This window comes from Lycorma delicatula, chromosome 1 (genome assembly GCF_047948215.1).
Source record: "Lycorma delicatula isolate Av1 chromosome 1, ASM4794821v1, whole genome shotgun sequence".
NCBI classification, from domain to species: domain Eukaryota; kingdom Metazoa; phylum Arthropoda; class Insecta; order Hemiptera; family Fulgoridae; genus Lycorma; species Lycorma delicatula.
In genome coordinates, this window is record NC_134455.1 from 128,208,564 (window position 1) to 128,221,127 (window position 12,564).

The 12,564-nt window shown below is 32.7% G+C and overlaps 1 protein-coding gene across 6 annotated transcripts in view; it reads right to left on the minus strand.

Moving 5' to 3' along the window:
* The window catches only part of gro (TLE family member transcriptional corepressor groucho), a 246,007-nt gene that overhangs the window by 147,981 nt on the left and 85,462 nt on the right, over nucleotides 1-12,564 (minus strand). For all 6 annotated transcript variants that reach the window (XM_075360889.1, XM_075360879.1, XM_075360871.1 and 3 more), the window contains exon 2: nucleotides 8,438-8,535. In XM_075360889.1, coding sequence (XP_075217004.1) covers nucleotides 8,438-8,535 — 98 coding nt within the window. The remainder of the gene's footprint in view (nucleotides 1-8,437; nucleotides 8,536-12,564) is intronic.

Sequence of the window (12,564 nt, forward strand, 5' to 3'; positions counted from 1 at the left end):
AAAATGTCAACATATAATATTTTTTAGTAATATCAGATAATAACTTAATAAAATGTAGTGCTTAAAACACTATACCCCAATGGTGTTTAATTTAAATGTCTATGTGCACAGAAACAAATACATAATTAGTTTTTACTAATTATTTTCTCTTTCGCCTTTTCAGCGTGTTTTTGGACAGGTTTGGCGAACAAAGAGCCCTTTGCTTTCCGCCATCTTCTGATCACTACAGAAAAACAACTTTCATATTCTTACCACCAACTAAACTAAAAAAGTGATCGAACAAGAAACGTTCCGTACACACGCGGAGTACAAAAAAACTAACTTCCACCACCACGCCAGAGTCGTCACTACGAGGGCGACAGTGCTCTCTCTTCCTCACAGCCTCGCGTGCTACTTCCTACGTGCCCATGCGCACCAACAGTGAAACACCACTGTGAAGTGCACAGTTCCATACAAAGATTTTTGTACTTGTTTCATAAACTGTGGAACGGTTACTGATATTAAGCTTAAGGATTATATACTGTACAAGTATAAAGAAAGAATTGAATAAAAAAGAACTCATATTAAATTTTATCGATAATATCAAGTGGAAATACGGGATGCTGCAGTTCCACAATACCTATACCCGAGCCGCTACTGTTTTAAGTTTCAACTTTTTTATGGAAGGGTTTCACAGAAACGCAAAAAAAAGATTCATGATCACCTTAATCTGAATGGAAATTATTTTAGATATCGCAGCGCCCCATTTTTCTATGAGATTAAAAGTGAGACTGTAGCTAGAACATATGCCGCTTAATTTTAGTACCAAACTTCAACTTTTTTGTCCAACAAGTTTCAGATATATATTCAAAAAACAGTTTTTTAACAGTAATAGTACATTTTTAACAGCAAATTTTTTTTTAGTTATAATTTCCCAACACTTAATTTTAATATCTTCAAACTTCAGTCTTACATTACTCGTCGTGACGTAGTTACATAGTAACAAAGCACAACTTTTTAAGATTACTAAAAGTTGCAAATTAAAAATGGCCAAAACTACCTCTTTAATTAGAACGTCTCCTTTTTTTAATCTTCAAAAAAATTAAATAGCACCGATATCATTCACTATACGAGGTCTGAAAATAAAGTAATGAGACTAGTTTTTTTGGCAGCCAAAGTGACAACACTATAAGTTACTAGTAAACATATGGTTATATAAACAGCTGATTTATAATAGGTATTAATATTTTTAGCCTATTGTTGCCACTTGAGACGTAAACAAACTTTTCGTGAAACGAGTTTTTGTTGTGCGTTACAAAAATGAGTGATATTAATTACGAGCAACGTTGTGTAATCAAGTTTTGTGTTAAACTGTGTGAGAATGCTACTGAAACTTTTTCAAAATTGAAAAGGGCGTATGGAGAAGACGCTCTGTCACGAGCTCAAGTTTTTAGGTGGTTTAAAGTATTTTCAGGCGGTTGAGAATTAGTTGCGGACGATCCACGTTGTTGAAAACTAACGTTATATGGTGACAACAATGTTGAGCAAATCGGAGACTTGATACGGTACGACCGGCGATTAACTGTCAGAATGATTACAGAACAATTGAATTTGAACCGTACCACAGTCCATCAAATTTGACAAATGAATTGGCCATGAAAAATGTTTGTGCAAAATTGATCCCAAAGAATCACAATGTTGAACAGAAAAACAACAAGCTGGATGTGTGCCGCGATCTTCTGAGGCGAATTAATACTGATCCTGATTTTCTAAAAAATGTTATTACTGGTGATGAATCTTGGATATTTGAGTACGAGCCAGAAACAACACACAAGTGTAACGAGTGGTATACTTCAAACTCATTACTTCCCAAAAAAAAGAAGAAAAATTAACAAATCAAAAATCAAACCCGTGATAATTTGTTTCTTCGATAGTATTGGCATTGTTCGTAAGGAGTTTTTGCCTACAGGACAGACTGTAAATCAATATGTTTTCTGAGAAATTCTTGAAAGACTGCGGGAAAAAGTTGCCCGCGTGGATGCTGCATCACGACAATGCACCTTGTCACACTGCACTCTCAATTAATGAGTTTTTGGCAAAGAAAAACATTTCTGTAATTCCTCAATCACCTTATTCACTTGACTCGAGTTCCTGCGACTTTTTCCTGTTTCCGACTTTTAAAAAAAATCTCAATGGATACCATTTTGGAACAGTAGAAAACATAAAAATACATGTAACCGATCATCTGAAGGATATTCCGGTTTCTGAGTTCCAACACTGCTATGAAGTGTGGAAACCCCGTTTGAAGCATTCCATGGCTTCCCAATGGAACTATTTCGAAGGTAAAAGAGTTAAACTATAATTGGATTGTAAATTAACAGTTTAGCTGAACCAGTCTCATTACTTTATTTACAGACCTGGTATATTTCATGCACGTAGAAAAAAATTGAATCACTTTCAAGAATTTTATATTATTGAAATCCAGAGATATTAATCAAAATACAGGCAAACATATAATTACGTAGAAACACATCTTCCGGAATTTTTATGTTTTTTTTTTTTAATTTTACCTTTTTTGGGTTCAGGGAGTAGTGAAACGTCGACATAAAAAAAAAACAGACATAGAAATTCTGGACTGATCTATATATATATATATAGATACTTTCCCTTTATAATTATAGATGCTCCAGCTGGGAAAATAAAACAAACTAATGCTGTTTGGAAGCTTAGTTCACAAATCGTTCGTTTTAACAAAATATTTTAAGAAAATTTTTTTAATGAATGATACTGGTATATATCCCATTAAAAAGAAGATACAAAATTGGAATAAACAGTAATTTTTCCTTAGTATCTCCCAACATTCAAAACCGGTACTGATTTCAATAAAACTTTATCTACTTACTTAACTTTTATTAAAAATAATAAAACATCATGTAAAAATAAAGCTTTACATAAAACAAAAAATATTTAATTTAAAAAATAAACGGATAGACACAGACATAAATAAAATAATCACAGTGGTTTTAAACTGCAAAAAAACGCTTCATATCTTACGATCTCAGATGATAAATCAAAATTCTTTTACATCCTGATGATGATTAAATGAAAGTTATTACAAATAAAGTTAATCAAACTCATAAGCAATGAAGAATATTTTTTGGATTATCATTAGAAATAACAGTAATATATTCAAAATACAGTAATTATTGTTTATAGTGACCTCGAATAAATGACATATCGGATACAGTGACCAAAAACTTGTCTCTAGGTTGGTTTGGTATGCTGTTAATACATAAATACAGTACGTATATTTTTTATAATTACATCGGTTGTAGTGACATCATTTATTATGACTTATTTTTTCTACTGCAATGCAACATTTTATCGCTTATAATGACGGATGGAAGTGACTCGTCAGTACCGTATATCTACATTGTAGCTAAAGAAATATTTTGACGGTTTCTCTTTTTTCTTACATATGTAATGTAGTTTTTTTTTAATTTCTTCGTGTACCAGATTATTGTAAACTGAAGCAGCACATTCAGTTGTTATTAATCTTTTGCTGTGTGCAAAATGATACGTTGTATCGTGATGGTACAGTATTTTATTTTACGTATCCTGTGTAACTCATTTAATAGTGATTTAATTATGACTTCGCGGAAAACATTTACGATAGAGGAAAAGGCGCATATAATCTGGCGGTTAGAGAATAGTGAAACTAATAAGGATATTAAACAAGAATTAGGCGTAGGTCATTCGACAATATCGGTGATATGGAAGAAACGTAAAAAAATTTTGAAACAAATTCTATGAAATCAAAAAAATTACGACTTAGTCAACATAATGATGTAGACCAAGCGATGTTAAAATGGTTCAAATACCAGAGGGCTAATGATATCTAAATATTGCAAACTAAGGCGAACGATTTTTCTGAAAAATTCGGTAAACCACGTGAAATAACTTCTGCTTGGATACAATGGTTCCGTCACGATATTGTGTCGGGAAGAATAATGGACGAGGCCGCAGCAGCTCCAACCGATGTGTCAGAAAAATGGCTAGAAGCCATTTGGCCAAAATTAAAAGAGGGCTATTCGGACGAAAAAATCTATAATGCTGATGAATTCGTTCTTTTTTTAAAATGACGCAAGAAAGAAAGGCGGTTTAAAGGCGAAAATAATCAAAAGAAAGGGTAACAGTACTAATGGCTACAAATATAAGTGGAATTGAAAAAAAAACTTTTGGTTATAGAAAAAGTGCTAAAACATGATGGTTTAAAAATTTAAAATCGCTTCCTGTTATGTACGAAGTAACAAGAAAGCTTGGACGACAAAGGATATCTTTATGTCTTGGTTACGAAAATGGGACCGTGAATTAAAGATTGAAAATGACAAAATACTGCTGCTCACTGACAACTGTCCGACTCATCCACATGTTGAAAATCTTTCGTGTATAAAATTAGTGTTCTTACCACCGAAAACAACAGCAGTCTTTCAGCCCTTAGATCAAGTCGGTAAAAGTCCACTACAAAAAACCCCTAATTTTACAAATGTTACAGGATTTACATCAAAAAAAGGAAACACAAACAACTATTCTGGATGCTATAATTATGTTACACGAAAAAATACCAAGAAATGAGGTTTTTCTGCTGACTGTAAAAAATTGTTTTCAACATGCAGGATTTTTACCACAGTCTGGCGAAGTTACTGACGTCGCATGCGAAGAAGAATCTAGCGGAATGGGGAATCTTTGTCAAATGCGGTGTTTGAAGATTATCAAGAAATTGACAAAGATTTAGAAATGCATGACATAGATGATGATGTAGTGGCGTCAATTTAGCAGAAATAGACTGGGACGTAGGCAGTGACAACGAAGATAACGATCAAGTCATCAACCCGCCAAATTTTCAAGAAGTTTTACCGGCAATGAAAACTGTTTGCCGGTTTCTCAGTTTTACAGAATTTGCTAATGAATAAACAGAGAGTGTTTGTTTTGATTTAGAAAAGAACCTTCAAAAACTGACAACACGAAAGTTCGAAAAAAAAGCAAAATAACCGACTTTTTGCAGAAAAAGTAATTTTTACAATTTTTCTCTATATTTTTTACTCTACCGTATTTGTGTTAATTATTGCATACTTTTTTTTTTTATTACGGAAATAGAATATTATTATTTTTAATGATTATTATTTTACTTTATTACAATACCCGTGTAGATAAACCCACCAGATTGGTCTAGTGGTGAACGCGTCTTCGCAAATCAGCTGATTTCGAAGTCGAGAGTTCCAACATTCTAAACCTAGTAAAGGCAGTTACTTTTATACGGATTTGAATACCAGATCGTGGATACTTGTGTTCTTTGGTGGTTGGGTTTCAATTAACCACACATCTCAGAAATGATCGACCTGAGACTGTAAGAGACTGGACTTATACATATCATACTCATTCATCCTCTGAAGTAATATCTGACGGTGATTTCCGGAGGCTAAACAGGAAAAACACAAAATACCCGTGTAGATGGCATATTAAAGTAGTACCACTAAGCTACCTAAACATCGGTTATTGTGATTATCGGTTATAATGACCTAAAATCGTCGGTTCCTTGGAGATCACTATAAACGGCATTTACTGTATTGTTAATAAAAAATACTATTTCACAATACTACAGTACACAACTGCAATATCAAAAAGTCGACCACAAAAATAAAATAAGATGTAAAAAATAAGTTACATTTTTGAAAAAAAATAATAAGAGAAGTAATTAAATAATCAGAAGGAAAACCGAACAAAAAATGAATAAGTTAACAAAAAAGAAAATATCGAATAATGTTAAATAAGTGTAATATTTAGCCAAAATAGGAAATAAAGGCTCGGCGGAAAGCGAGGAAATAAAGTAAGCAGCGACCTTCACCGATTACCGAACAAAAGATACCGAAGTGAAATAAAATATAGGACAGACCACCAACATTCATCTTTTTTACTTCAAAAAGGTTATTTAAAGAAATCGTCAGATGTAATATCCGTTTGATTTAGCACTGAAACAAAAGGACTGCCTTTTCAGTACACATTTGGTTCAAAAACTCCCACTCCCTGTGAAGCTCTGCCGAGAGAAAGGAAACTGGTCCATATGTAAATAGACATCCAAAATGAGATTAATGCTCCCTCGCCACATTTCCAAGTATAAAGAGAATTACCGCATTCTGCTTTCTCTCACCTTATCCTGACATCGCTCTTTTCCTTCTCCATTCGATGCCCCCACCCGACAATAAATTAGTAATCTGTGTAACTTCGTTATCCTCTTACTTCACAAAATAAATTTTATCAACGAACGTATCGCTTTCTCAAACCTCTTTTTCGATATCATTAAAACGAAGGAATTTGAATGAAAGCCGAAACCTTATAAATGTAAATCAGATTACGTACAAAAAAATACCCGTTAAAAATTTTATTTACAAGCGAAGTCACAATTAAATTCAAGGAACTACTTACCGCAATCTCACTCTTCGCTTGCTACACAACTGTCGATAAATTTGAAGGTTCACAACTCGCTTTATAATGACGTGAAATAAGCCAAGGGTGGTCTTATTTTACTTTCCAATAGTTTTTATGTAAATCTACAAGGGATATCGATAAAGTAAAGACCGCTGGAAAATGTCTTTCCTTAAGGTAGGCGAACGTGTGTCGTTCATGGCCACGCTAGTAACGTATACACTGCATTGTTGTCCGAAAGTTGTCACGTTATATCTTTGATTGCATTTGAGTTATTACGTTATAAAATGAATAGGAAAATCGATGTTGCCGCCGACTGTGAAATACGTGGAGTCATAAGCTTTTTAAACCATCAAAACGTTAAGCCAGCTGAAATTCATAGGTAGTTGGTTGCTGTGTACGGTGATAATTGTAATGAATGAAAGAAACGTCCTAAGATAAAAGGTTAAGAAATTACAAAATTAATGTGGATGATGAAGAACGTTCGGGAAGGCCCTCGATAATCACCGAAGGCTTGTTGAAACGCGTCGATGATGAAATCAAAAAAGATCGTCACTCAACGATTTCCGACCTGGCCCTTCTTTTTCCTGATATTTTAAAAGCTGTTATCAGTCGCATTGTTCATGACCATTTGGCTACAAAAAGATTTGTGCACGTTGGGTGCCGAATGACTTAACGGAAAGTAAAAAAAATCCGAATGGGATGTGCTTTGAGATTTTTGATGGTCTACACAGAAAAAGGTGACGAGTTCCTTAATCCAATTGCTACCGGCGATGAAACAAGGATATAGTATTACACGCCAGAGAGAAAACGGCAGTCAAGTGAACAGCGTAATCTAATCGTCAATCGTCAACCAGAACAACAAAAGTCAAGCCACAGCCATTTGGACGAAAACCGATGGCCGTAATCTTTTGGGATCGGTTTGGTATACCGCTGATTGACTTCATTCCACGTGAAACGAGTATAAATGCAGAATCTTACTGTGAAATTCTACGTACGTTAAGGCGCGCCACTTAAAATCGAAGACGTAGGCGGCTGCTCGACGTCGTCGTCTTCCTGCATGGTAATGCACGTCCACATGTTGCGGGTCCAACACGTGATTTATTTATTCTTTTCCGTAGTTTTTCATGAATTTCTCAGTAAACATATTGATTTACAGTCTGCTCTGTAGGCAAAAACTCCTTATGGATAATGCATTACTATCGAAGAAACAAATTAACATGGTTTTGATTTGCTCATTTTTGCTTTTTGGGGACGTAACTGATTCCCAGCCACCTCAAAATGCTTTAAACCACCTAAAAATTTGGGGTCGTGACAGAGCGTCATCTCTATACACCCTTTTCAATTTTGAAAAAGTTTCAGTAGCATTCTCATAGTTTAACACAAAGCATGATTGCACAATGTTGCTCATAATTCATTTTTGTAGCGCTCAACAAAAACTCGTTTCACGAAAAGTTTGTTTACGTTTCACGTGGTAACAATACCTAATACAAATCAGCTACTTATATAACCATATGTTTACTAGTACCTTTACAGTGTTGCCACTTTGACTGTCAAAAAAAAAACTAGTCTCATTATTTTATTTACAGACCTCGTATCTTACATTAGGATTAATTGCAGTAACTATTCCTTTATAACAGGATTAATTGGTAATATTCGTAGTGCATAAAAATTTCACACTTTACCGGATTTGAATACAGAAACTCTCACATGAAAAGACGAAAGAAGAAAACGATACCACTCCGTCACGATGCTGAAAGATTACCATTATTTCTGCGATCAGGGGTTTTTTATTTAAGAGTGCTGTAATCTTAATTCATTTTTTTGAACGTAATATTTTTTTACAAAATCAAAATGGAAGTTTTGTAACTTAACGTTTTGTAGAATTTAGGTGAATTTTAAAATTGTTCAAAACTAAATAATTAATTTATTACTAACAGAGTAATATCATAAATGAATTTAAATCACAACTTACGTATGATACTGCGCCTGTAAGAAGTTGAATTCTTCTTTAATTCGTTCACAAGTTTCAGCGATTGTAAACTTCAATTGACCTGCCGGTGGCTGTGCTCCCTGAAAAATATCAATATATTAACCGTTTAAAAATAAAAATAAGTATATGTATATGTATACAGAAACTATTTCGTTTCTATATAGAATCGTAATGATTAGGTAGTTTTCATAAAAAAAAAAAACGTAATCATTATTGCACACACCAAAAACAAACAAAAACAAAAACTGTTAACGATCTTGCTGAACTTTCCTAGCATTTTCACGAACAAAAAATATGAAAACAAAAAAAATTCTGATGTGGATCAGATTCCAAATCACATCTTCCTTGTACGTCTATTAAATTACACATACACATTCTTTGCTGTACTTCATTTAAACTTATTTCATTTGAAAGTGAGATACGATCCTCAAATTCTTTAATAAAGTGGACAGTTACACAATTGTGTTGTGATGGACATCATATATCTTTTTGTGGTGTCGTATCAGCATTCTATATTAATTTTGTTTCACGTTTCTCAAGTATTTATGTGGTGTGAGAACGTATCAGATCCGTAACCATGCACACATCGGTTCGAATCTGACTTCATATATATATATATATTTTTTTTTAACTTTTTTTAAATTTAAATATATTGATTTATTAATTATTAACCTCTGTAAATTTTTTTAAATTAAAATGAAATAGTATATAAAATTTTATTTCACTAATAACTGCTGATTTTTTCATTATTTTTTTTTATTGTTATTATTATTGAATTACTATTTATTGTAAAAAAAAAAAAATGACAGAGGTTAATAATTATTAATAAATAAATATATTAAAACTAAAAAAAAGATGTTAAAAAAAGTTAAAAATAAAAGATGAAATCGGATTCAAACCGATGTGCCTACCCCCCCCCCCTTGTATGTTCCAATTAAAATTTCATTTGGCTACAACACTGGAACCAATGAAAATAAGTAACACTTATGACATACCGTTGAAAAGTTTTCAACGAAGACTTATTGCTGCAATAAAAAAAAAGTCCAAAATCTAGATTTTTCGGCTTAGGCTTTTTTTGGACACTTTTGGTCCAGTCGATTGCAATCAAAAGGGAGGTGCACAACTAAGTGTTACAAAAGTCCTAAACCAAAAATTACAACATTCTGCGCTAATCATTTTTGAGTTATGCGAGATACATACGTACCTACAGAATTCTCACCGAAACGAGTCAAAAGTAGATATTTCTGTTGTAATCCGAAAACCGAAATTTTTCACAATTTCCTTTACTTTGTACAAGGAAGTAATTTGTAGAATTTTCATAAAGTTTAATCCCATAAATATCTTCCCAAACTCCTTTTGACTGTATCAAACAATTAATTAAAATCAATTCCCGTAATACATGAGCTAAACTACTAAAAAAATTACGTATATGTATGACGGCCGGTTAAACCCGATATCATAAAATATGTAGTAATATATAAAGCTAAACGGAGTTCAGTATTCAATTTGAAATCAGGTTATTAGGATTTTGTATAATTAAAAAATAATTAGAAATAATGGTAACTTCTATTTTAAAAGAAAAATCCGCAAGTTTTACAAAAAGTCCATAAGTTGAGAGAATTAAATGTTAAAAATGCTAGTATACGCCAACAATGATTTAAGGCCAGACATTGACAAAAAGTGAACAACAATTATTACCTAAGCACAAAAAAACGCATAATTGTCTTTGATTCCAAATTTCCCGTAAAAAAATGCGGTCGTATTGACAAACGTTACATTAACATTAAGTAAAAAATCTAAGTCCGTGTAGCTTAGCTACAAAAATAATTCCTGGTTTTTTCCTTTTTTAAATAATATTTCAAGATAAAGAACCATTAAATAAAGAAAATTAAACGCCCTTAATGTTTGTGGGACGTCTAATTCATTACCTTTAATTTTATAACAGCGATACTAATTTAAAGAAATACGATAATATTTGTAAATATTTTTGTGATTTAGAAACAAACTAAATCATTAATTAATAAAAACGTCAATATGAATTTAGTTGTAAAATATAATTAATCAGTTATTTCATAAAAACATAATTACAGTAGGTCACAATAATTATCTACTGAATAAATATTTATTGAAATCGTGAAACCTTTTTATTATAGTTTATCTTTTATAGGTACTCGTAAACAGTGGCGACTTGCGTATAAGCACTGTGGAACTGCAGCACCCACTATTTCCACTCAATATTATCGATAACATTTAATATGAGTCCTTTACTCTTTAATTATTTTTTTATATTTGTATAATATATAATCCTTTAGCTTAATGTCAGTTTATGAAAAAGATACAAAAATCTTTGTATGTAACTGTGCGCTTGCACACAGTGGTGTTTGGTTGTTGTGCGCATGAACAGATAGGAAGCTGCACGCGAGGCTGCGAGGGAGAGAGAGCACTGTCGCTCCCGCAGTGCTGACCCTGGCGTGCTGGTGGAATGTAGTTTTTTTTTACTCGGCGTATGGACGTTCCTTGTTCATTATTTTTTCTATTTTAGTCGGTGGAAAGAATATGAAAGTTGTTTTTTTCAGTAGTGATCAGAAGATGGCGGAAAGCAAGGGCTCTTTGATTGTCAAATCTGTCCAAAAACACGCTGGAAAGACGAAAAACATGGTAATTAGTAAAAAATTATGTATTTGTTTCTCTGTATATAGAAATTTAAGTTAAGCACAGTTGGACTATAGTGTTTTTAAGCGGACATTTTATTAAGTTATTATATAACAATACTAAAAAATATTATCTGTATTGAAATTGTATTATTTATTCGGTTAAACCGGAAACGATTTTTAAGCACATTATGCTAAATGTAGAATTACATTTTTATTCCGCTTCCAGCCATTCTATTTGTTTCAATTATATTTCGGTTCTTTTATTTTACAGAAAACTTTAACCATGGCCTTAAAAGGACCAGAAAAAAATTTTCTGGAGCAGCACCACCACTAATTTTAGCCGCCACTGCTCGTAATATGAAAATACATTACAGCGACTATTAAACTAAACAATTACAACTTTACAAAAAATAAAATTATTTTTATTTAATATTAACTACAGTATATGAATTTACACGGAGATAAAATGTTACTAATTTTATTGAAATAATTATGATAACAATCGAAATAAGAAATTTAAATTAAAGTACTGAAGTCGGTTTGTATCCGCTTGTATGCGAATGATCACATTGCTCTTTTAAGTAAACGTAATTATATTAGTTTAATTTCTTATTAATATTATTAAGCGATTTTTTTGTCTTTCTAAAGAAAGACAAAAAAATCGCTTTCGCCACGCCGGAAGGTGGAGGTAGATTTCACCGATGCTAAGTAACGGATAAAAAAGATTTCCGGCTTAAAGTTAAGAAAAACTTCAAATTTACTCAATACGACAATGGTTGCATGTGAAAAAAGTATCACATGTTTAGCACACAAGCTCCATCTTCACAATTCCAGCAACATTTTGATCATCCCTTGTCGTAAGAGTTGGTCATATGAAAAATTATTACAGAGAAACGTTTTAGGTAATATTTAGAGGACTAACGACCACTTTAAACCGATTCGATACTGTGCCTATTAAGGGAGGTATGATGTTTTCTTTGTCTTCGAAACCCCATTTTTTCAACTCCTGAGCCAATGGTTGGCGATATAAAAAAAATTTACTTCTTATAAGTTTTAGGCCTTATCCAAAAAATAATAAGAACTTTTAACGAATTCGATATTTTACATAATAAGAAAGTTACCGCGATATTTTGTTGTTTTTTTTCGAAAAAGCCCGACATTTCCCCCTCCATGGTCCAATTTTAACCATTATCGAACTCGACCGAGATTTGAGATCAGTTATTTTTAAGGAACAATTTGAAAGTATTGGCGCAAAATTACGGCAGTTATCGTGTCCACAACAAACTGAAATGTATATATATATATATATATATATATAACCTTTTCAGCTGACGGTGGTTTTGGGGTCTGAGGAATGTAAGCGCGATGACATGTCGAAATTTTCCGCAAGTCGAATCATGGTACTCATTACAATAGGTAGCTTTTTTTCTCCTACCTCCCGAGCTTGATACTGCA